General features: G+C 44.1%; 2 protein-coding genes across 5 annotated transcripts in view; one reads left to right on the forward strand and one right to left on the reverse strand.

Moving 5' to 3' along the window:
• AMIGO1 (adhesion molecule with Ig like domain 1) overlaps positions 1-21,680 on the reverse strand; it is a 205,393-nt gene extending 183,713 nt beyond the window's left edge. For 3 of the 4 annotated variants that reach the window (XM_068269514.1, XM_068269512.1, XM_068269511.1), the window contains exons 1-2: positions 15,882-15,986; positions 15,634-15,718 (exon numbers count right to left, since the gene is read on the reverse strand). The gene's annotated coding sequence lies outside the window, so the exon portion shown is untranslated. Of the gene's footprint in view, positions 1-15,633; positions 15,719-15,881; positions 15,987-21,563 lie in introns of those variants that run through there. The other variant, XM_068269513.1, reaches the window with a different exon arrangement.
• The window catches only part of GNAI3 (G protein subunit alpha i3), a 105,715-nt gene continuing 101,384 nt past the window's right edge, over positions 21,657-25,987 (forward strand). The window contains exon 1 of the mRNA XM_068269515.1: positions 21,657-21,914. Within this exon, the coding sequence (XP_068125616.1) occupies positions 21,797-21,914 (118 nt within the window). The 5' untranslated portion in view covers positions 21,657-21,796. The remainder of the gene's footprint in view (positions 21,915-25,987) is intronic.

Raw genomic sequence — 25,987 nt, forward strand, 5'->3', positions numbered from 1 at the left:
CACATGCGCGCCTGCTCCGCTTCACTGCAGTCCTCAGGAGTGAGATCTGAGAGGCAGAGAAGGAGGTACGGTAACAGGATACAAGGGCAGGCCAAATGGGTGAAAGAGGCTCGTTTTTCTGGGCACATTGCCGCTCTCTCTCATTTTTCCATACCCCGGGCTTCCCGGACTCCTGCTGCTTGTCGATGATGAGGTGAGGGGGCACCTCACTGGGAAGGTGTAAATACACCTTCCCAGTGAGGTGCCCCCTCACCTCATCATCGGCACCATGTTAAGATACTTCTTTATATGAATCCTGGTGAGTGGATTTTCTTCTACCATACTTGTACAGTACCGCCCTTGCTGTTTTAATACGGTCGCCCCATACGGTGGGGATGCAGCCATGGACGTTTTTGAGCTCCCCCACCGTATGTGGCAACCGAAGATTCTCCAATCCGGCTTGGAAGTTTCAGCACCCGCCCTAGAAGATGATACCTGGCGTATAAGACGACCCCCGAATTTTGAGAAGATTTTCCTGTGTTAAAAAGTAGTCTTATATGGCAGAGTATACAGTATACAGTAAATATTGTGTAGTTCAAAGGAAAAAAATATATATATAAGGGAGAGTGGAACAATGAGAATGTGGTAAGTACAGTTAGACCTACAGCACCATAACACAACTTCCCAACTGCAGGTCTCAAAGCAGACTGCTACAGCAAAGATGGAGCTGGAAGGAGAGGGACACGTTTCAGTTAGATTCAGGATGTTGATCCAACTGGAGAAAAAGATAAAGAATGGAGATTATTTCTGAAGATATATCATAGGAAATGAAAGTATAGGTTTCAGCTTGATATTGGCATAAGAATAGAGTAGGTGACACTGCAAGTTGCTTCATGAAGCCACAACTTGTCCCCCTTTCATGTGTCTGGATACCGCTTACTGATCTTGGTGTCTGACTGGATCCAGACACAGAACTGAAGCTTTGTTCTTAGTTCCAAACTGCCTGTGGAAGGTTAGTAAAACCAGGACAAGCTATGGGAGGCTACAAGTCTTGGCAGATCTCTTGCCTTGTTATCAGCCCATATGCTCCACTCTCCACAGGAGTCTCCACCCTATGCGGTGTGTCCCCACCCAGACCTTAAAGTGGACCTGAAGGAAAACATATAGAAATGCACCCTGTATGTAATTAGAGAGTTTAGCCTTTCCAATTCCCCCTCCCCTGTGACTCTCAACTGTGTCAGCTGGCTGCCTCAGCAGAGCAGCTAATTTGTAAACACAGTATGTTAACTCTATGTCTGCTCCATGAAAGCAGGAAGTAGACACACTGAAAATGTATTGCAGAATTTGTACAAGCTGTAACAAATAAATGTTTTTCTTTAAAAGTTATTATACTATTGCTTATCTTTTAGAGCAGAGAGGAAGTTCTGAGTTCAGGTCCGCTTTAGGTGCAGAAGGTTTAGGGCCCTTTTACACCTGATGCGTTGGTATGCCTTAGTATGCTTTTTTTCCATAACAGTGCATTGTTAAAAAGATTTCAGTTAAAACGCATATAGTGGGAGTGAACTGTGCCATAGGAAAACATGGGCATTGCTTTGAAAATCAGTTTTCTTTCTGTTCTAATGGTGGCCACTAATGATCCAATCTTTTTCATCCAATCTTACCATTTCTATCTAGTATAAGGGCACTGCCTATAGTATCCAATTAATATATTCCATCAGTTTACTCTTCTACTACATAGATTTGGTAAGATTGGATGAAAAAGATTGGATCATTAGTGGCCACCCTAACTGAGAGCAACTGATTAAGTGTAAACGGGGCCTTAACCACTTGCCGACCAGTGGCTTTCTGGCTGATCTGTGCTGCGTAGGCTCTCCAACCCGCAGCACAGATCAGGTTTTAGCCAGGGCGATCAGACTTACCCCCTTTTTTCCCCACTAGGGGGATGTCCTGCTGGGGGGGTCTGATCGCCGCCGGCTCTCTGCGCTTTGCGGGGGAGGCTCTTCAAAGCCCCCCTCCGCAGCGTTTTCAGCGCTCCGTCCCTCTCCCTCCCTCTCCCTTCCCCTCTGAGCTGCGCAGGACGGGTATCCGTCCTGCGCATTGTAGAATAGGCTTCAGCCTATCAAATGACGGCGATCCCTGGCCAGAGGCCGGGGATCGCCGATCTACCTTACGGCGCTGCTGCGCAGCAGCGCCGTATGATGTAAACAGCGGGAATTTCTTCCCCGCGTGTTTACATTTTGCCGGCGAGCCGCGATCGGCAGCTCTCTGGCTGTTCACGGAGACAGCCTCCGTGAACGGACATGGAAAGGCCGCTCCTCAGCCATAGGTTAAAGGGACGGACGTGACCAGTGAGAGGAGGAGATGTCCTCAGGATTAAAATAAGCACATTTTTATCTTGTTTGTTTAGAGAGTAAGATGTACCCGGCGCTATCCAAAGAGTGCCCGCTGTTTTTACAGAGAGCAGCGGACCACTGATGAGAGCCATTGACACGCAGTACCAAAGTGAATACGGCTGGCTGTATGGGTGGGCAGCAATATCGCAGGATGAGCAGGAGGCACTTGCGCTGTGAGTGGTGTGGCCATTGAATGTGGCAGTTAAGTACAAGAGGTTGGCACATAGCTGCCCAATGAGATTTTCTCCTTTCCTTTGGAGGTGTGCTACAATATGGATGCAGTGAGTCAGTGGAGAGGTGATAACATTAGGTAATTGTTGCTGTCTGTGATATACACCTGAGGAAGGGCCTTTATGGTCCGTAACATGTAGCGTCTGTTCCACAATACATCCGTTTGCAGCCAGTGGCGTGCCGCCTCTTTCTTTCAATTTTGGTTGTCCCGGGACCGTCAGAGCAATCCGGTTGAGGCCTGGCACTGGCATATCCCCAAGACTGTGATTCTGGGGGCTGTTACCATGGAGTTTTGTATATTTATATATTTGCTGTCTGTGAGTCTGGGCCGCCAGTCAGGTGGTTATTTTTGTAACAAGCACAGTGAAGGCTGGTGAACCCTAATTACAATACATGGGTGATGTTGATGCTGGGTGGAAGAACCAAGTAACTTGCTAGTAGAAACAGACTGCACTATGTGCTCCTTTTTTAGTTTTTATCTTTCTTACAGTATATACTCGCATATAAGCCGACCCGCATATAAGCCGACCTCCAACTTTTACCCGAAAAAAAAGGGAAAAATAATTGACCCGCGTATAAGCCGAGCGTAGGAAGTGCTGGATTGGTGCAGATGGAAATGATCTGATCGGATAATTATATTTGCAATGTATTTGTATTTGTAATACAATGAAATTGTATCTGATCGGATTTGTATTAGCTGTAACAAAGAAATGTTTTTTTGTTTAAAGATTATTATGCTGTAATGATTATGTTGTTGTGTATCTTTCAGAGCAGAGAGGACATTCTGAGTTCATGTCCCCTTTCAGGATAGTCCTCAGTGACTCCCCCTCTCGATGCAGCCCCTACTACATGCCCCAACATGTAGTAACTGCCCCCCCCCCCCCCCCAGTGAAGCACCCACCTCAATGTAAAATAAAAAGCTACGCGAAGATGGCCACGTGGTCCCCCCAGTCATGTGCTCACTGCTTAGGGCTCTTTCACATTAGACAACACGTGCAGGAGCCGGCGTGTCGTCGGGTATCTGTGGTGCGATGCTGGGTAGTGGCGGTAGTAATTAATTAACCCAACAGGAAAACGCAGAATCCCAGCAATAAAATGCTCCCTGGTGTGTCGTACCGTGACGTATCGAAACGCAGCGTCGGGTGTGAAAGGTTGAATGAAAGTCCATAGACTTTGGTCAACGCAAAGTTTCGACTTTGCGTTGAAACGCTGAAAAAGGGCTCTAGGGTAAAAGAGCCTTTAGTGCTGCACGTTCAAGTAGGTGGCCATGTTATCCCCCCAGTGCGCTGCCAGACAAGAATGTCTGGCAGATTTGATGTATCCGCTGCGTTTCTCTCTCCCCCCTGAGTGCCTCCATAGACATGTGCAAAGTAGTGCAGCTTCATTTGCTTATCGCCGGGCCGCCGAGATTCCTCCGTAACTGAAGTCAATAGAAATCTCGTCTCTATGACGCCCTCTAGTGGTGCAAGTATCATAGAGACGAGAACTCTATGGACTTCAGTTACGGAGGAATCTTGTCGGCCCGGCGGTAAGCAAATGAAGCTGCACTACTTTGCACATATCTGTGGAGGCCCCCATGGGGGAGAGAGAAACGTAGCGGATACATCAAATCTGCCAGACATTCTTGTCTGGCAGCGCGCTGGGGGGGATAACACGGCCACCTGCTTGAACGTGCAGCAATAAACAGTGAACACATGACTGGAGGATCACACGGCCATAATCGCATAGCTTTTTATTTTACATTGCAGTGCGTGCTTCACTCAGGGGATGTCACTACATTCATGACTTGCATATAAGCTGACCCCCCCCCCCCCCCCCACACACACACACACACTTTTGGGACACTTTTTTGTATCAAAAATTTGGCTTATATGCGAGTATTTACCGTACATGTGATGAAATGTAGTGGATATGGTCAAAGTTGCCTCAAGGTTGGAAAATACAAGCAGTGTTTGTAGAATGTGGATTCTTGCAGAAAGTGCACTATTTTAAGTATTTTTTGTCCACAAAGTGTATATATGTAAGCCAGGGCTGCCTACTGCGTCAATTGCAATCTACTAGTAGATCGCGAAGGACTGCCGAGTAGTTTATGGTCTGATGCTCAAAGTAGTGAACAGAGACTGAAACCGTGCTCTTGCTCTGTGATTGGCTGTCGCTTCACTGTCAGCGTGCCAGGATGCCACCCTGCAGTCTGCTCCCAGGCAGAGACTGACCAAGGGACAACAAGCTGACCAGGCTGCCAGGTAATGGCTCTACTAAGCTCCATCCACTGCTGTTTCTGCACTGGCTGGAGTGGACAATTGGAGCAGGGAGTAATCAATGGGCAAAGTGTCAGCATGTAGTTTTGGGTTTTTGTCACACTATGGGCTTGATTCACAAAAGAGTGCTAACTGTTAGCACGGCCGTTTTCGCGCGAATGGTGGGGGGGGGGGGGGGGGGGGAGACACATGGTTGTAGATCACTTTGACTTGGGAGTTTTCAATATAGCTTGTGAGTCAGAAAAGGCTGAGCACCCCTGATATAAGCACTAAGGCAAGCCTTGTATATTGCGATAGGAGTGGTATTGTTCTTGTGGGGGAGCACCTAACTATAACTTATATATTAAAATGTCAACCCTGCTACAAACATTTTTTGTGCATCTGATTACAAGTTCACTTTAAGCCTCTAAAATTTAGTAAACATTCTTCTGCAGTTTATTCTCAAATTAATATTTCATATTTGTTTAGAGCTCCCCCTGCTGGTATGAAAGGTGATTTTTTTTAAAGTTCCAAACAATACGTATTATTATTATTACTGATTTCTAAAAAAATGTATTAATAAAAAAAAAAAAACAAACTGCTTTTTTTGTTTTTTTTTCTTTTGCTGTAGGCCTCAATCCCAGTCATAATGTCTGTGCAATTGTGTTTTCTTTCATGCGTTTTCCAACTTGCACCAAGCACCGTGTGATACACCAAGCACCGTGCGGTTGTGGTGTAATAGTTACATAGTTACATAGTTATTTTGGTTGAAAAAAGACATACGTCTATCGAGTTCAACCAGTATAAAGTACAACACCAGCCTGCTCCCTCACATATCCCTGTTGATCCAGAGGAAGGCGAAAAAACCCTTACAAGGCATGGTCCAATTAGCCCCTAAATGGAAAAATTCCTTCCCGACTCCAGATGGCAATCAGATAAAATCCCTGGATCAACATCATTAGGCATTACCTAGTAATTGTAGCCATGGATGTCTTTCAACGCAAGGAAAGCATCTAAGCCCCCTTTAAATGCAGGTATAGAGTTTGCCATAACGACTTCCTGTGGCAATGCATTCCACATCTTAATCACTCTAACTGTAAAGAACCCTTTCCTAAATAAATGGCTAAAACGTTTTTCCTCCATGCGCAGATCATGTCCTCTAGTCCTTTGAGAAGGCCTAGGGACAAAAAGCTCATCCGCCAAGCTATTATATTGCCCTATGATGTATTTATACATGTTAATTAGATCCCCTCTAAGGCGCCTTTTCTCTAGACTAAATAAACCCAGTTTATCTAACCTTTCTTGATAAGTGAGACCTTCCATCCCATGTATCAATTTTGTTGCTCGTCTCTGCACCTGCTCTAAAACTGCAATATCTTTTTTGTAATGTGGTGCCCAGAACTGAATTCCATATTCCAGATGTGGCCTTACTAGAGAGTTAAACAGGGGCAATATTATGCTAGCATCTCGAGTTTTTATTTCCCTTTTAATGCATCCCAAAATTTTGTTAGCTTTAGCTGCAGCTGCTTGGCATTGAGTACGATTATTTAACTTGTTGTCAATGAGTACTCGTAAGTCCTTCTCCAAGTTTGATGTCCCCAACTGTATCCCATTTATTTTGTATGGTGCTAGACCATTAGTACGTCCAAAATGCATGACCTTACATTTGTCAACATTGAATTTCATCTGCCATGTATGTGCCCATATAGCCATCCTATCCTGAACAATTTTGTATCATCTGCAAAAATAGCAACATTGCTCACTACTGCATCTACTAGGTCATTAATAAATAAATTGAAGAGCACTGGATCCAGAACAGACCCCTGTGGGACCCCACTGCTAACAGTCTCCCATTTTGAGTACGATCCATTGACCACAACTCTTTGTTTTCTGTCCATTAGCCAGTTCCCTATCCATGAACACAGACTCTTCCCCAGTCCTTGCATCCTCAACTTTTGCACCAGACTTTTGTGGGGAACAGTGTCGAAGGCCTTTGCAAAGTCCAAGTATATCACATCTACAGCATTCCCAATATCCATATAGCATTCACTACCTCATAAAAGCTGAGCATGTTAGTCAAACAGGACCTGTCTTTAGTAAACCCATGTTGATGCTGAGAAATAAGATTATTTTCTACTATGAAGTCATGTATAGTATCTCTTAGTAACCCCTCAAATAGTTTGCATACAACTGATGTTAAGCTTACAGGTCTATAATTTCCTGGATCAGATTTTTTGCCCTTCTTAAATAATGGGAAAACGTGGGCTGTACGCCAATCCACTGGGACTCTGCCAGTTGAAAGAGAGTCACAAAAGATAAGATAAAGGGGTTTATCTATAACTGAACTTAATTCCCTTGGGACCCGAGGATGCATGCCATCCGGGCCAGGTGCCTTGTCTATTTTTAATTTATTTAGTCTTGCCTTCACTTTTTCCTGCGTTAAGTATTTAATATTACAGTTAGAAGATTGAGACTATTCCGCCTCTGTAGTTTGCAACAGTGCTGTTTCTTTTGTGAAGACAGAAGCAAAGAAAGCATTTAATAACTCTGCCTTACCTTGGTCATCCACCACTGAGTTCCCACCCTCATCCTTTAGGAGTCCTATACAGTCAACCTTTCTTTTTTTAGACTTAATGTACTTGTAAAACTTTTTTGGGTTAGATTTGATATCCTTAGCGATTTGTTTTTCAGCTTCAATCTTTGCCTGCCTAATTTCTTTTTTACAATTTTTATTGCACTCCTTATAATTGCTTAGTGCAGCCTCGGTCCCCTCCTGTTTTAAGACCTTATATGCATTCTTTTTCCTCTTCATTTTATCTTTAACCTTTCTATTCATCCATAGAGGCCTTTTTTTATTCCTAGACAATTTGTTTCCATATGGGATATACATACTACAGTATTGATTGAGTATAAGTTTAAAAGCTTGCCATTTCCCTTCAGTGTCTTCCCCTTGTAGTACATTATCCCAGTTCACCAAACTTAGTGCCTGCCTAATTTGATTGAACTTTGCTTTTCTAAAATTCATAGTTTTAGTGGTCCCGCTGCCCCGTGGCCTATCAGTCACCAGATCAAACGTTATCATGTTGTGATCACTATTTCCCAAATGTTCTTGAACCTGCACATTTGATACATTATCTGGTCTATTAGAAATGATCAGATCCAGTAACGCATTCCCCCTAGTTGGTTCCGTTACCATTTGAGTCAAGTAATTGTCCTGTAGTGCTGCCAGAAATCTGCTGCTTTTACCAGAATGGGTAGCCTCAATACTCCAGTCAATGTCTGGAAAGTTGAAGTCGCCCATAATTATGACCTCATTTTTACTTGCAGCTTTTTCAATCTGCTGTAGTAATCACAGTTCTGCAGCTTCATTAATAAGAGGTGGCCTGTAGCATACCCCAATAAGCAATTGGCAACTTTTATTTCCACCATGAATATTTACCCAAACGGACTCCACATCTTCGCAATCTTCCTCCATCTCATCGTTGAGGACATGGAGGAAGATTGCGAAGATGTGTAATGTAAAGTCAGCGGCTGCAAAACAAATCGCGTAACCACATGCATTGGCTGCAGAAATGTTCCCAGATGGTTTGTTAGTGAGAATGCACAGGAATGCGTAAATGTTCTGTGAACGGACTTTCATGTTACCATACACATGGCACACCATATGCACTGCATAAGCTAGGTTCACACTGAACCATTTTGCACAAAAGACACAAACACATAAATGGACCTGTCTCCACATCCTATGTTCTGTATTGGATTTCATTTTACTCTTGAAAAAAATGTACATCTTACAAGTGTGTTTACACATATACTTTAAAGGACTACTACGATTGTAAAATTTAAACTGTATGCATATTCATACAAGATGCACCTTTGTTCCAGAGTAAGGGCTGGTTCACACCAATGGCGCTTCTGAGTGTTTTCAAAACCGCTAGAGCAGGGCTGGGCAAGGTATGTGCTGCCTGGGCCGCATTCCTAACATTCCTTCCCTCCTCCTCCCTCCCTGCAGAGTCGCGTCACTTCCAGTCTCCATGGCCACAGGTCGTCAGGCCATCAGGATGTGCCAGCATGTAATACTTGACGCTTTGTAGCCACGGAGACGCGACGCAGGAAGCAAGTAGGTGAGTATTAACCCTTGGTTTCCATAGGGAAGCGGGTAGTGAGGAAGGGAGCAGAAAATCTATCCGCCTACCAGTGGGCCAAGTTTGCAGCGCACGCGGGCCGGATGGGCTTGTAGTTGCCAGGTGCTGCGCTAGAGTTTCAAAAACTGTCTTTCTAAGGGCTAGTTCACACCAGAGCTACCGTATGTGATTTTTCCCAAATGCAAACGTGGGTCCTGCAGCATTTTGAAGGCGATTACACCTCAATGTAAAGTATAAAATAACTGTAAAAATCGCTTGAAAAATCTCTGAACATTGATTTTCAATGCAGTTTTTGCCAAAAGCTGTTTACTTTCAGGTAAAAGTATACTTTTTGCCACAAGAACTACAAAATTGCTAAACGCAAATGCTCCAAAATCACTAGGCATAAATAGGAAATCGCTAGGCACATGCCTGGAATCGCTACTGCAAATTGCTACAAAAATCACTAAGCATTTGCGATTATGCTTAGCGATTTTTGGTGTGAACTAGTACTAAAATCAGGGCTGGTTCTAGACTTTTTGCTGCCTGAGGCAAACTTGTGAGTTGCCCCAGTACAGATAGCATAGTTGCCCCAGTATAGGTAGTATAGTTGCCCCTAGTGCCTGCTCCGCCCTCCCACCCAATTACTTCCTGTATACGCACAGACAGGTGGCGGGACGCTGTCCTGTCACTGCGGCTCAGCAGGTCTCTCTGATCTGAGGTCTGTATGTAACGCCGAACAACGGCGGCATGCAAGGGTGATGGTGACTGTAGCGGAAGCGCCCACCGAAAAGGTAAGACGTTTGGCGGTGGGAGGGAGGCGGGCGAGATGTCGCTCCTGTGCCCATGCCGCCTGATGCAAATGCGTCACTTTGAGTCATGGGGGGACGGAACTGCCTAAAATGCACAATAAATTATATTTTTTCCAAGTCGCTGTCACTTACAGCAGGCAATATTAATCTTTAAGATTTTAGACTAGTCCAACTCCTCATGATTCTCAGAAATTCCTTTATTTTCAAAAGCAATACGTGGATGGCAGTGGCACAGTGCAACAGCCATAATATTGTGCATACAAGTAGAACAGCCAGCATCTTTGTATGTATCTTTTCCAAGGAGTGCTTTTGAAAAAGATCAATGCAGGAAAGTATCCCCCATAAAGAGATGGAGTACTTCAATACCTGTCTGTAATCTGACAGCAACATAGGGAAAAAGTACAGTAATTTATAGTGCATTTTACATGAGACAAAGTTACTCACATGTACAGTGGCTTGCAAAAGTATTTGGCCCCCTTGAATTTTCTACATTTTGGCACATTACTGCCACAAACATGAATCAATTTTATTGGAATTCCACATGAAAGACCAATACAAAGTGGTGTACACGTGAGAAGTGGAACAAAAATTATACGATTCCAAAAATTTTTTTTACAAATCAATAACTGCAAAGTGGGGTGTGCGTAATTATTCAGCCCCTTTGGTCTGAGTGCAGTCAGTTGCCCATAGACATTGCCTGATGAGTGCTAATGACTAAATAGAGTGCACCTGTGTGTAATCTAATGTTAGTACAAATACAGCTGCTCTGTGAAGGCCTCAGAGGTTGTCTAAGAGAATATTGGGACCAACAACACCATGAAGTTCAAAGAACACACCAGACAGGTCAGGGATCAAGTTATTGAGAAATTTAAAGCAGGCTTAGGCTACAAAAAGATTTCCAAAGCCTTGAACATCCCACGGAGCACTGTTCAAGCGATCATTCAGAAATGGAAGGAGTATGGCACAACTGTAAACCTACCAAGACAAGGCCATCCACCTAAACTCACAGGCCGAATGTAACGATTGGTGTCAGCACGCAGAGAGAATCTGATTCTTGGCAATCTGCAGTACCACCAAGAATGCAGATATATGCCTGATTATCGATGATCTGCAGAATCAGCGATAATACAGATGCATTGCTAACCTCTGGACACCAGAATAGTGAGAGTGTTTGGTGCAACAGTAACAACTCTGAGTGGAGACCACCAGGGGAGCTGGCGGCCTAAGACTCCTGAGGAATTCACCCCTGACTGTGGGTGATATTCCTGTAGCCTGTGGACCCCTAGGCGAGGGACCGAGGCTGGGTTGCAGGAAGCCCTGCAGCTAATATGAAAGGTATTGCCCTGGACAGGGCTAATGTAATACAGTAATAGCATAATCCTAGTCTGGGTGTGAGGCCCGTAGTCACAACACCCTGGAACTAGTCTGGAATATAACATAAATGATAATACAATTCCCTAGTCTTGGGTGTGAGGTCCGTGATCGTCAACACCCTGGAACTAGTCTGGAATATAACACAAAGACAATACAGTTCCCTAGTCTTGGGTGTGAGGGCCTTGATCTCAACACCCTGGAACTATGCTAGAGAATACACAGAAGATACACAGTATTCCTAGTCTGGGGTGTGAGGGCCTTGATCTCAAAACCCTGGAACTGGTCTAACAAATAAACAGTACAAGGTAATCTAGCTCAGTGTGAATTCCCAAGTCCTCCTGGTTCAAACACACTGTAAGGATCTAACTATGGTCTGAATGCTTCCACAAAGTGTTTGCAATGGCAGACAACCAGCAACTGACAAGCAGCAGAATATATAGTAGCTGAACTCTGCTGCCCCGCCCGAGCCACTCAGCCAATCATGAGTCCTGCAGGAATCAGCTGATCCCCCTGATCAGCTGACACTTCCCCTGCTGGTATAAAGGTCCTGACTTCTGGCCCGCGCGCGCGTAGCTCTTCATCCATCTATGTGGACTAACAGACCCAACCACTCCAAAGGCACGCTGCTGCGTACAAACCGCCACCTTGGACGCGGAAACAGCCACTTTGCTATTAGAACATGCGGCGGCTTTTCCGCGTTCTGCCACACTACCAGACGCGTGCCTACGCGTGCAAACCGCCGCGTTGGACGCGGAATCAGCCGCCTTGCTTTCAGCAGACGCAGCGGCTTTTCCGCGTTTTCTCACACCGAACAAGGAGAGCGCTGATCAGAAATGCAGTCAAGAGGCCCATGGTGACTCTGGACGAGCTGCAGAGATCTACAGCTCAGGTGGGGAAATCTGTCCATAGGACAACTATTAGTCGTGCACTGAACAAATTTGGCTCTTATGGAAGAGTGGCAAGAAGAAAGCCATTGTTAACAGAAAAGCATAAGAAGTCCCACAAGCCATGTGGGGGACACAGCAAACATGTGGAAGAACGTGCTCTGGTCAGATGAGACCAAAATGGAACTTTTTGGCCAAAATGCAAAACACTGTGTGTGGCAGAAAACTAACACTGCACATCACTCAGAACACAGCATCCCCACTGTCAAATATGGTGGTGGCAGCATCATGCTCTGGGGGTGCTTCTCTTCAGCAGGGACAGGGAAGCTGGTCAAAGTTGATGGGAAGATGGATGGAGCCAAATACAGGGCAATCTTGGAAGAAAACCTCTTGGAGTCTGCAAAAGACTTGAGACTGGGGTGGAGGTCCACCTTCCTGCAGGACAATGACCCTAATTATAAAGCCAGGGCAACAATGGAATGGTTTAAAACAAAACATATCCATATGTTAGAATAGCCCAGTCAAAGTGCAGATCTAAATCCAATCGAGAATCTTTGGCAAGATCTGAAAACTGCTGTTCACAAACGCTGTCCATCTAATCTGACTGAGCTGGAGCGGTTTTGCAAAGAAGAATGGGCAAGGATTTCAGTCTCTAGATGTGCAAAGCTGGTAGAGACATACCCTAAAAGACTGGCAGCTGTAATTGCAGCAAAAGGTTGTTTCTACAAAGTATTGACTCAGGGGGCTGAATAATTACGCACACCCCACTTTGCATTTATTGATTCGTAAAAAAATGTTTGGAATCATGTATGATTTTCATTCCACTTCTCACATGTACACCACTTTGTATTGGTCTTTCACATGGAATTCCAATAAAATTTATTCATGTTTGTGGCAGTAATGTGACAAAATGTGGAAAACTTCAAGGGGGCTGAATACTTTTGCAAGCCACTGTATTTGCAAACACACATTTTAAATTTATATATTTTCCACGAAAGTGATCCTCTAAAGCAGTGCTTCCAACCAAGTCCAGAGGCTTCCCCTGATCTTCTTACGTCCCTCCGATCCTGTGTTGGGACCCTCTGAAAACATTCAACATTAATAGCCACTTTCGCGATTTATGGCTGCATTGCCATTAAAAGCCACATTGTGCAGGCGCAAAATATGGCCTGTGTCTCCACAGTAGCATGGAGCCGTTCATGCACAGCTTTTCATCCATATATGAGCGCCTTGGAGTTACTGTGAAGGCACGAACCCTACTGGTACCTGTGCAGTGCGGCTGCCCTTGTACATGCTGGGTGGTGCGGCCATGAAGATGAGGGTCGCGGCAAGCAATGGAGGGGTCAATGAGGATCAGGGGATGTTTCTGAAACATCTAGAGCAGGGGTCCCTAAACATTTTGGGTCGAGGGCCGGGTCAACATATTTCAGACTGCTGGGGAGCCGGAGTATACATAAAATGATGTCTTTGTGGGCCAGACAGTGAAGCATACCCAGGTGACAACCTGAAGTCCAATTGGACAGCAGCATCACCTGATGTGGAATTTGATTGGAAACCAGCGAATTACTGCTTTCTGGCTTCCATGTGGATGGGTGGTGCCAGCACTGCTATTTTATTTGTGGACCACCAATATTTAAAGATGTAGCTGACCGCATCTATAAGTAATACATTTTGTGTATGAGGGTCAGTAAAAAAGCCTCAGGGGGCCCCATTCGGCCCGCGGTCCTTAGTTTGAGGACCACTGATCTAGAGGCTTCCCACTACAGCGGTGAGTATCTAACTTTTTTCCATTTCCGATCTTCTTTAAATGTTACAGTTTGTCACCATAGTGTCTAACACATGAAAGAGCCTATAAGCCTAGGATAGAGAAACTTTGATCAAGGTTTGTGATGACCCAGTACTGAGAGAAAGAATATGTATTGTTAGCATAATTTGTGAATATTGGATTGCATACTAACAATATCAGAAAATGCCACGTTATATTCATTCATCATTAAATTGTACTGTCACAGTTTAAACTTAAAGTAAAACTGAGATATAATATAAGAAGAAATGTATACATACCTGGGGCTTCCTTCAGCCCAATTCAGGTTAATTGCTCCCTTGCCATCCTCTGCCTGGAGCCTCCTCTGCTATGGCTCCCGGTAGACCAGTCAGCCAGTCGGGGCGTACTGTGCAGGATCCTGGCAGCAGGAGCGCAACGGAGGAGTGTGTGTGGCCGGACTGCGTCTGTGCTAACTGGCCCGACTGAAATACTGGGAGCCATAACGGAGGATCCAGGCAAGGGACCAATCAGCCTGAAGGGGACTGGAGAAAGCCCCAGGTATGTATACATTTCTTCTTTTATTACATCTCAGGTACTTTGAGAATTTTTCCTGGGTCTGCTAACTTTAATATACAATTAGTACTTAACTACTTCTACTTGTATCTTCCCTAATTCCTAGCTGAAAAAATGAATATGTTTATTGTAACAAAACGGTTACTATTACTGTGTGAGTCACCACTGATGGTTTTTTTTGGGACAAGTGGAATATGACAGTTTAAAGCAAACCTGAAGTGAAAATAAACTAATGAGATTTATCTCGTCTTGTCTTACTAAGGTCCTGATCCCACCTGTGGCGAATCCGCAATGGAGCGCTAAAGGGGATCCGTCATGGACTCGTCACAGACTCCATTGCACATTTTTTTCTCTCTGTCGCGGCTCCGTCATCCGCACTACTCCGATCTCACCCTAACTGCTCAGGTCCCCATGCTGACAAGCACTGCAATACAACCAGCTGTTAGGGAGCCCCAGCAATTTAATAGGGGCTCCCTATTGGACATGAAACAAGCTTTTGCTGGGAATCCCATTCAAATTGAAGCGCTTGTCGGCCATGGTGACCTGAGCACCGTCAGCACTCGAGTGGCAGCTGCCACGACAGATGAAGACAGAAGTTTACAGATCAAGCTAATAAATGAAGGAACAAGGGGACAGAAAAGACTGAAGAAAGTGACAGAAGAGAGAAGAACAGATGTGGTTAGGCTTGCATGGCCTCCAACGGCATCCACAGCATATGCCTTGTCAAAAAAATGTAGCAGGCTGGGATTCAGCTGCATTTACTGCAACACAGCAAACTAATCCCTTAAACATAGCAAATAAAAGCATAAGCTATTTTTAACATTAGATCCGGTTGCATGTACATGACTGCACTGCAGAAAACGTACCGAACTGGTACGTTTTCTTTCTGTACAAATAGGAACCAGCACTAATGGTAAATAGAATATTATTATCATAGAACTGAGTCTCATTTTTTTATTTTAAGTTTAAGTGTAAAATCTGCTTTGTTGAACTGCAAAACACACAGACATAATGACCCTTTGAACTGTTTAGCATTAAAACCACATTGAGCTGCAAAACACACAGAAGTAATAAACAAAGTGTTTAGCACTAATACCTTCTCAGCAGTCTTTTCTTAAACAGATTACGGGTACAACTTTTTTTCAGTACAGGGGCTAAATTTTGACAATCTCAACTGCATACATAACAACTTGTTTTTAACACTAACTTTCTAGGAAAACAGAAAGCGACGTCCGAAAATGTTTAGTAGGGTTATATGTACCTGTGTTTATCCCATGATGTCACGTCACTTCAGGTACACTTTACGTTCCCCCTTCTGTTGCGTATCAGTAATAAGAAATTAGATGCTGTAATAAAAAAATATAAATTCACACACTCATTCCAGAACTCCCTCCATTTGAGTATTAACAGACTTTTTATTCCCGTAGGTCTACATTTTCATTGGTGACTACTTTCAGATGCCCTCTTCTGCTGATCCCATGTACATACTGACAGAACCAGATAACTCACAAGGTTAGCATGGGTGAGTGTCTAGGACTCGCATGAGAAATCTATTCCTTTTCTAAAACGGATCATCAGTGGGCTCTTTATGGCTGATTTTGTGGTGAAACCACTCCCACAAATGATGTCAGCCCTCACAGCACAGAGGTACTGACATCCCACTGTGGGAGCCTTGTTGCATTGTGGGAAATAACAGCTGTTTACAACTGCCAAAAATGCAAGCAGCATCTCTTTCCATCTACATCACCTGCCAGCAGTAAAATGTCACCTTGTGATAAATGTCATAATGTAAACCAGGGAAAGATTTTACAAGGGGCAAACACTGACTAAATCATTTATACATAATTATTGCAAAAATGTTTTTTTTTTTTTGTATTACATTATTTTCACTGGAGTTCCTCTTTAAGACCAAAGAGTTGCACATTGTTCTAGCTGCCATCTCCTCTGTGCTCCTCCCACCTCACCAAATAAGGCATGGTGGCAAGCAGGAACAGCCAGCACTGCTATCGTTTCTCATTTTGCTTTACTCCATCTCTGGCCCAGTGCACACCAAAAACCTCTAGCAGATCTGCAAAACGCTAGAGGATTTTGAAGCAGATTTCAGACCGAACAAAAACGCCTGGAAAACCGCTCTGACCTGGCGTTTTTCAGAGCGGTTTTCCACTTTCCTATACTTTAACATTGAGGCAGAAACGCCTCAGAAATCTAAAAAATGCTGCAGCCCGGGAGTTTGCGTTTGTGGAAAAAAACGAACCGCTCTGGTGTGCATCAGTCCATTGAAATACAGTAAATTAGCCAAGCGGTTTTCCCCCCTGCAAGCGTTTTAAAAAACGCTTCAGAACCGCTCTGGTGTGCACCAGCTCTCTGTCCCTTTGCAAGGCAACTTACTGTTGTTCATTGTGTCAGTAGCAACCATGTACATACATGCCTACATGCTGGTGCTCTAAAATATGCACCTCACCTATCCTAATTGCTTATCCTAAAAAATTAGTGGTTCCATTATATTAACTATCCTCAACTCAGCTTTTCAGGCAGATAGTGTTCAAAGACACCTCAGGTCTTTTAGGGTAGGAACACACTAGGCAGAATCGCATAAGGGTTTTCCATAGCATATAGAGGAAAACGCATATGCAATTCTGCCTAGTGTGTTCCTACCCTTAGTTTTCATGCTTATTGTAAGGAATAAAGCAACCTCATAATATGTGTGGGTCTTCAGGTCTCATAGTTCCCTGTGTAAAGTATTAGTATGGAACCCTTATGTGGATTGCTGTACATTTCCGTCCATAAAATTGTTTAAAATGCTAGGAGCAATAGAATTGGGTGTATTTGCACATTAGTGAATTTTATATAGTAAATGAAGAGAATTCTGTTCCTGGTGGGAACCATGTCTTTGCCCACAGTTTGAGGCTAAATACTGATGTAATTTCTTCCCTTAACTTTGTTTTTCTTTTCTCCTCCAATCGCTGAGTCACCTTAGCCTTGCTTGTAAACACAAGTGAGCAGAGGATCATGTTTCAGATAGGCAGGGAAATAAAAGGAAGAGGAGGATTATATTATAGATATAAAGAGCCCCCAGCATGCAACTGAATGGCAATGGCTATTAAAGGGTCAGTGCTCCTAAGGTATTTGATAACTGCAAACCATAACAGCAGAAAAAGTTTTGAATGCAGGATCAGCATCTTTATCACTTAATACAGACCAGTTGCTGTTGAAATTTGATTTTTATGGTGACAATCCTGCTTTAAAGAGGAACTGTAATGAAAATAACATAATGAATAAAATGGCTTATTGTTTACAATATTAATTTATAGGTTATTTAGTCAGTGTTTGCTCACTGTAAAATCTTTCCTCTTCCTAATTTACATTCTAAAATCACTGGCGATGACATTTTTAGTTCTGCCAGGTCATCTGTACAGAATGTTCATTACTGAGCCTCCTATGCACAGAGGGAGATTGCTTGCTTGGCAGTTGGAAAAAGCTGTTATTACAATGCAACAAGGTTCTTCTTGGTCATGAAATCACATTGTGGGAGGGGTTTCATCACAATGGGCTCTATTCACAATAAGCAGTTCAATAAAAGCATTTTGGAAGGTAAAATACCTCCTGCGGTATTTTACACTTTTTTTTTTTCCAAATCTACAAAAGTTTTCCCGCATGAGGCACAAGTTCGGTAATTTCCCGAACAAACATGCCTCAATTCATTAAGCCCTGGCCAGTAAGTGTCACTTACCAGCCTTCTAGCGGGGCAGCAGGCAGGCGGGGAGCTGTGTGTGTGACGTTTTCTGGACTGTGCATACGGTCATCCCTTTAGATGTGCTGCAGCCACCAGGGGGAGCTCTTCTGTGTGCTATAATAAAAATATGCACATCTAAAGGGATGCAGGGATGCCCGCAGAATTGTCTGCTTCTTCTGCTTTGATACACTGAAAGACCCACCGGCATCCCTGTCGCATCCAATCAGAGTGCGAAGCAGGAATGTGTGGCTCTCCCCAAAGGCTGTCTGTCAAGTTACCGCACAGAGAAAGCATGGGGAGAGCCAGTTATCGGCTGCTGTGAGCTGGAGAAAAATTTGAACACTTTTGGCCGGTAAATGACATGCGGAAATCTTTGTGAATTCACATTTCTTGACATTTCCAGAGGTAATTACCGCACAAGTCGGTAATTTACCTCACTAGTCGGGAACTGTGATTTTCTGTGCGGTGATGGATTTAGTAAATTGTAACTAGGAAAGGTGATCGGTAAAAGTAGCTGTTTTGAGCATTAGCGAATGCGGTAATGCGTTGTGATTAGAACCCAATATCAGCCATACAGACCCCCCCTGATAATTTATCCAAGAAAAGGTATAGATTTCTCATGGGAAAGGGGGTATCAACTACTGATTGTAATAAAGTTTACCGTAATCCCTGGTTAAAGTTCCTCTTTAACAAAAAAGTTAGATACTTACCTCATTAGAGGGAAGTCTCTGGATGCTCCAGAGCAGCTATGTTCAACTGGGGTTCCGCGGAACCCTAGGGTTTTGTGAGAACCCTGCAGGGGTTCCACAGCATTTTTGCAACTTTTACAGGACAAAATAGTCCCGCCGGCGGATTAATCTACTTTGTGGCGCATCACCCAGGTGTGCGCTTAAAAACTGTAAGAAGTACGCGAGCGACAGCTACAGAGCGAGGGCAGTGCAGCGAGAAGATGGAAAACATAGCGAGACCGCAAGGAGAAGAAGACGATAATGCAGAAGAATGGACCGTATTTTTCTTTCCCCACAGAGCACGGGTGGGCGGGGGTTATGAAAAACAACAAATATAAAGCCCACCAACACTGAGAGGGACAGTGGCTGCACTAGAGGACATACACTGCATGGTGGGGCACACGTTTAGCCCACCAACACTGAGGGGGCAGTAGCTGCATTGAGGGACATATACTGCATAAATGGCACACATTTAGCCCACAAAAACTAATGAGGGGAACAGTGGCTGAACTAAGGGACATAGACTCCATGGGGGCCACACTTTTAGCCCACTGATACTGAGACGCATAGTGGTTGTACTAGGGGGCATGTGCTGCATGGGGGGCACACTTTTAGCCCACGGACACCAGCAGTGGCTGCATTGGAGGAGGTGCTGCATGGAGGGCACACTTTTACATCACTGGCATTAATGAGGGGGCAGTGGCTGCACTAGGAGACATGTGCTGCATGGGGGACACACTTTTAACCCACCGACACCAATGAGGGGGAAATGGACTGCATTGGGGGAACGTGCTGCATGGGAGCAATTTCATATGTGGGTAAGATATAGCTGTATTTATTTTCTAGGGATGACTGCTGCATTTTATATGTGTTGGTAAGGACTGGTTCACATTGGGGTGAATCTTCAGCGCTTTGCTGATCGCCGGTGATCAGCAAAGCGCTGCTACAATGTATCCCTATGGATACATTCACACTGCAGCAGTTGCAAATTCGATTAATCGCAAACGCACTGCATGCAGCGTTTTGGGGGGAATCACGATCGCAAATTGTGCTGAATCGTGAGATTTTGCCCGCAAATCGCGATTGCGGAGCCGAACAAGATCGCGGGCAAAGCGCCAAGTGTGAACCGGCCCTGACTGCTGTATTACAAGTGTGGGGTGATTTCTTTATTTCAAATGTAGTATAATTGTTGCATTTCAGTTGGGGGGGGGGGGTACCTGTTACTACATTTGTGATGTGGGGTAGCAATTACTGAATGCATTTGTAATGCGGGGTACTTATTGCTGAATTTGTAATATTGCGGTAATAAGAGGTGTATAATAGAATGTAATACACACAAAGAAGTACAGTAGGTTAGTAATATTCTCCAAAATAAACATATTTATAGCAACAATTCTATTTGTAGGTATAGAATACAACCCTTGTTAAGGTATTTCAACCTGTCAATCAACGTGGCGCGATTTCTATTTGTAATTTTTATGCAGGGGTTCCCCGAGATCCCAAAAAATTTGTAGGGGTTACTCAACTCTAAAAAGGTTGAGAAAGCCTGCTCCAGAGGCTTCGCTGACCCTTCTTGAGTCCACCACTACTCGCTAGGACCCTCTTCTTCTTTACAACCGCACTTCCGTCTGTGTACAAGCTTGACCACACTGTGCAAGCGCACTAATGGCCTGCGCAGTAGCCTGGAGCTGCTTGTGCATTGAGGAGCTGTGCATAAGTGACTCCGTGGTCAATGCCCTCGTACCCATGCATGGATAGGAAAGAGGCTGTGCAAACATATTCTGCAGGCTCTGGTCAAATTTGTTTAGAGGGTCCCAGATCTGGAATGATGAGCTCGATGGGGATGTGGGAAGCTTCCGGATTATCCAAAGATTTCCCTTTACTGAGGCAAGTATCTAAATTTGACTTTACGTTGACAAGACGCAGAATATTTCGCTTTTTTCTTGCCGAACATAGAGCTCCAGAGCTGCAGCCACCCGGGCGTGCTCTATAGGCAGTAGCAGTGTTAGGGAGTCTTGCCCAAGATCTCCTCACTGAATAGGTGCTGGCAGGGCCGGATTTACCATAAGACACTGTATGCACGTGTCTTCAGGTGCCTGATGATGGAAAGGCGGCTCACTCCCCTCCCGCCTTACCTATGCAGAGTCCTGAGTGGAGTGTAAATCAGTGATTACTCCCCCAGGTCTCAGGCATTCCACTGACCAGATTACCCTTCAGTCGGGGGGCACCTCTAGCTACCTAATACTAGGGGTCACCCCTAGCTACATAATACTGAGGATATCTCTGGCTACCTAACACTAAGGGTCATTGGTATCTACCTATGATGGGCAAGGGAAGTAAGCGTGAAGTGACAGCTGGGACAGCCAGCACACTTGCAGTGTGGTTTGGCGGGGGTTTGCAGGTTCAAGGAACTCTATGGTGCCAGGACATAGGTGCCTATAGGCTCCTGTGATATAAATCCGAGCCTGGGTGCTGGATTACTGGACAGGAAGAGCTGAGATTCGGTACATGTTAACTATTATAACTATACAATTATCAACTATTAAAACTAAAAGCAAACAGAAAATGAAGAGAAGTGTGCAAGCATATATGAATGAATCGCCAGTCACAATAAATTAACACCACTATCTATTACTAAAAAGAGGGACAACTGGGCGCAGTACGGAATAGGAAGGAGATACATATACCGCTGCAGTGCCATGCTGGAGATGCTGCTGAGTGCTGACTTACTGACTAGGTACTTCCCAGCCTGAGCAGCAACATGACCACACACTCCCTCAGCCGGTGACGCCGCGTATGTGCCGCACATGCGCACTACGCACAAAGGAACCTCCAGCCAGGACGGGCTGCTGCTGGCCACTGTGTAGCGGTAGTGACGCTGAGCAGCGCTGACTGCTAGAGGAAGCGGGGCCAGGCAGAGGTGTGCTGCAGCCACAGACGGGTGTTGGTTGCCCGGCTTCACCATGGGCTGCACGCTGAGTGCCGAGGATAGAGCGGCGGTGGAGAGGAGTAAAATCATAGATCGCAACCTGAGGGAGGACGGGGCGAAAGCGTCCAAAGAAGTCAAGCTGCTCCTATTGGGTGAGAAGGACACAAAGGGGTGTGTGAAAAGGAGAAGTTGATGAGTACAGCTATAGTTGGTGGGGTTCTGCTGTCACTTCTGTCAGTTTATAGTCTGTCTTCTTCAGCTCTGCTGATCATCCAGTTCATATCACATTATTCGCCACTTGACGTCTAACTCCACCTTAAACAGTTATTTTAAAATTGGTGTCTATTGTGATGTTATTGTTGTACCCGTAAAGGCAAAACTGCATTTCCTGGCCGAGAGCCCAAGGTTAGCCTGTTTTCACCAAGACAGAAAGTGAGCCATAGCATTAAAAACCTGAAAAAAGTTTGTAGTGATGCAGAGTAGGCATTATAACTATCTCTGACCTTATTGGAAAGATTTGCCAAACTTCTGGTACTGGAAATCAGGAAACGTCTGCTGTAAGATGCAGCAATACAATGTTTGGATAATTTCCCATTTTCTTTCTATACATATTCCACTGAATAATGTAAATAAAACATTTGAGGAAAGCATACTGCATATTGCAGAAACCTTTATGTGTCATCTGTAATTGCTGTTGTTTGACTTTAGCAGAGCTCATCAAAACCTCTATCTGGGATGGGCCTCAGTTTTTAGAATGCCACTGGCCCATGTCTTACTGAATTTAGTGGTCCGCAAAAAATTCTCATAACATGCAACCATACTTAAAAATGGACAAATCAAATGCATCAGCAGTTGCATTTGGAACTAGACTATTTTCAAACAGCATAAGTTTGAAAAAATTACCATAAAATTAGCTTTAACTTAGACTTATTTGCATCTGATTGTGGCCATCTTTGGCATCAGTATGGATAAATCTGCCCACTGAGTGAAATACTGAGGAAGAAACTGTAGATACCCCTCTAGATTTGTTATCCCCTATTCTTAATTCTGTAGGGTTTAGTTCACACTGAAAATTGCAGATGCAGTCGCTAGCAATTGCGATTTTGTAAAGGGATTTTTGAATGAGTGTGCATTTTTGGAGATTTGTTCAAGCTTAATCTCTCCCAAAAAGATTCATGCAGAGGGTTTACAATTTAAACAAAATTGCACTGCTGCAGTGGCAATGCCCTACAGAGGGTTATATAAGTCAACTGCTTTTCGAAGTGCTGATGTTTTGAAAAGCACTCTTGGCATGAACCAGCCGTAATATGGTACATACGTTACTGTCTAAATATGACAACTTTCCCTAAAATGCATTTGTAATAGGAAAAATAACTACTCTACTGAAATTTGACAAGGATAAGTTTCCAATACATGTTTCCAATTTGCAATAGAACAAATATTAAATGAAATTATATGGGATAATTTCCATTCTATGCAAAGAAAATCACCCAAAAACTGACAGCATGCAGCAATTTTCTAGATGCTTTTCATGTGTGATTCACATATAATGTATTGCAATGGAAAATCCATGTGTATGCATTTTTAGGAAGAAAAAACAAGAAGGATATTGCCCTATGTAATATAGCCCTATGTTGCATAGGAGAAACAAAAACCATGAAAACCGTGTGGAAGAAAGCATGCGTTTTAAAAATACATCTGGAAAACACATGCGGCTTAGTGCATGCGATTCGACACTTTCCTGTAGAAATGGCCAGGAGCCCATTAACAGTGTGGCAGGGGACACACCTGTCTTTCAGTTTTCTGCGCGCGTTTTTCTGTGTACGTTTTCTGCACACCAAGTGTGTTTCTATGCAGGAAAACAAGCGCGTTTTTTCACGGCAGCTAATGTAATTGATGCAAAAAACTGACAAAATGTGCAGAAACATGATGCAGAATGTCAGTTTTTTTTTCTGCGCATGAAAACCACGATAAGTGTGAACTAGCCCATTGATTAACATGTGTTCTCAGTTTTTCTGTGCAGAAAACGCGTACGAAAGCTGTCAAGTGTGTTCCCTGCCAAAGCTTTTAACAAATGGTCATATTTTTTATGAGGTCATTCGGATTGAAATAAAAGACCATATTTATAGTAGGAACACACTAGGCAGAATCGCATATGCTTTTTCCACTATGTGCTATGGAAAACTCATATGCGATTCTGTCTAGTGTGTTCCTACCCTTAATATATTCACACCATAAAAGAATCCTATTTGCAATTCTATCTAAACTAGTTGTTATCATATCTATGAAAAACTCAATTTTTTTTTTCAACAAAGTTAGAGAAAACAGTGTAATATTACAGTTATTGCCACAAATTGTGTTTAAGACCAAGATTAATATACACCTGTACACATTTGGTGTACAAAGGGGTACCTAATTCTAAAGGTCCATACACACATCAAATTTTTATCTGCAGATGACTGGCCAAATTTATCACATTCATGTAGTATGAGAGCTTACATTCACAGTCTATTCATAGTATTCAAAATCTGTTGGGCAGTCATCTTGCAGATAAAAATTGTATGTGTGTACGGAGTCTAAATTGCTACATCAAGAAGGTCTTAGGCCTGGTGCACACCAAAACCCGCTAGCAGATCCGCAAAATGCTAGCAGATTTTGAAACGCTTTTTTTTATTTTTCTATAGCGTTTTGCGGATTGCTGCTGCGGTTTTCAGTATAGTAGATTTCATATATTGTTACAGTAAAGTTGTTACTGAACAGCTTCTGTAACAAAAACGCCTGCAAAACAGCTCTGAAGGCCTAGTGCACACCAGAGCGGTTCGGCTGCATTTTGCGATCCGCTTGCAGGTGCGGATCCGCTTGGGTAATGTATTTCAATGGGCTGGTGCACACCAGAGCGGGAGGCGTTTTGCAGAAACGCATACTCCCGGGCTGCTGCAGACTTTGGATTGCGGAGGCGTTTCTGCCTCAATGTTAAGTATAGGAAAACCGCAAACCGCTCTGAAAAACGGCACTTCAGAGCGGCTTGCCAGGCGTTTTTTGTTACAGTAGCTGTTCAGTAACAGCTTTACTGTAACAATACATGAAATCTACTACACCAAAACCGCTTCCCAAAACCGCAAAACGCTAGCTGAAACGCTGCAGAAAAAGAAGAAAAAGCGTTTCAAAATCTGCTAGCATTTTGCGGATCTGCTAGCGGTTTTTGGTGTGCATCGGGCCGAAGTGCCGTTTTTCAGAGCGGTTTGCGTTTTTCCTATACTTAACATTGAGGCAGAAACGCATCCGAACTCCAAAAAATGCCTCACCCCGGCATTTTTCGTTTCTGCAAAACTCCTCCCGCTATGGTGTGCACTACCCCATTGAGATACATTGACCAAGCAGATCCGCAGCCGCAAGCGGATCTGAAAACGCCCAAAAAGCCGCTCGGTGTGCACCAGCCCTAAAAGAGAATCCGAGGTGGGCATTTTAAATCTTAAGAGAACACAGAGGCATGACCTTTGCACAATTACATGCCTTTGTGTCTCGCTATTGCCGCCTCCAATTCCCCCCCCCCCCGAGGTCTGCTGTTCCCCCTGTAAAAAGCACTGGGGGGGGGGGGGGGGGGGGGACTAGAGACAGTAATATCGAGACACAGAGGCATGTCCTTGTGCAAAGGACATACCTCTGTGTTCTCTTAAGATTTAAAATGCCCGCCTTGGGTTCTCTTTAAGCCACAAAATATGAGTCAGTGGCAATATAGAAAACAAAGCATACATAGGAATGAGGACCCATATGATTAGTGAGTAAGGCGACACCAAGGGGTCCAGATCTTGTTGAAATGGTCTTCATGGTTTTGGCTAAGCTAAAAGTGCCTCCACTAGGCCCAGCAGTGTAGTGGCAGAAGACGCCAGGTCTCCCCCAAACCTCCCATGCTGTCCAGACCCTAGCAAGCCCCCAGCCCCCCCCCCTTCCCCCCCCGGGAAAAGAGAAACTGAGTGCTTCCAAATATTAATAAAAGTAACAAATAACAGCTTGGGATAAGGCTGTAACATAACAAAATGTGGAAAAAGTGATGAGCTGTAAATACTTTCCGGATGCATTGTATATATTGATGTATAATGGGAAAACGTTCATACATAATAGGCAGTCAGAGGGTTACCACAGCTCTTAAAGTGTACCTGAGATTGCGACTGGAAGAAAAAATATACGTACCTGGGGCCAGGGCTGTGGAGTCGGTACAAAAATC

Source organism: Hyperolius riggenbachi, chromosome 2 (assembly GCF_040937935.1).
Source record: "Hyperolius riggenbachi isolate aHypRig1 chromosome 2, aHypRig1.pri, whole genome shotgun sequence".
In the NCBI taxonomy this organism is placed as follows: Eukaryota; Metazoa; Chordata; class Amphibia; order Anura; family Hyperoliidae; genus Hyperolius; species Hyperolius riggenbachi.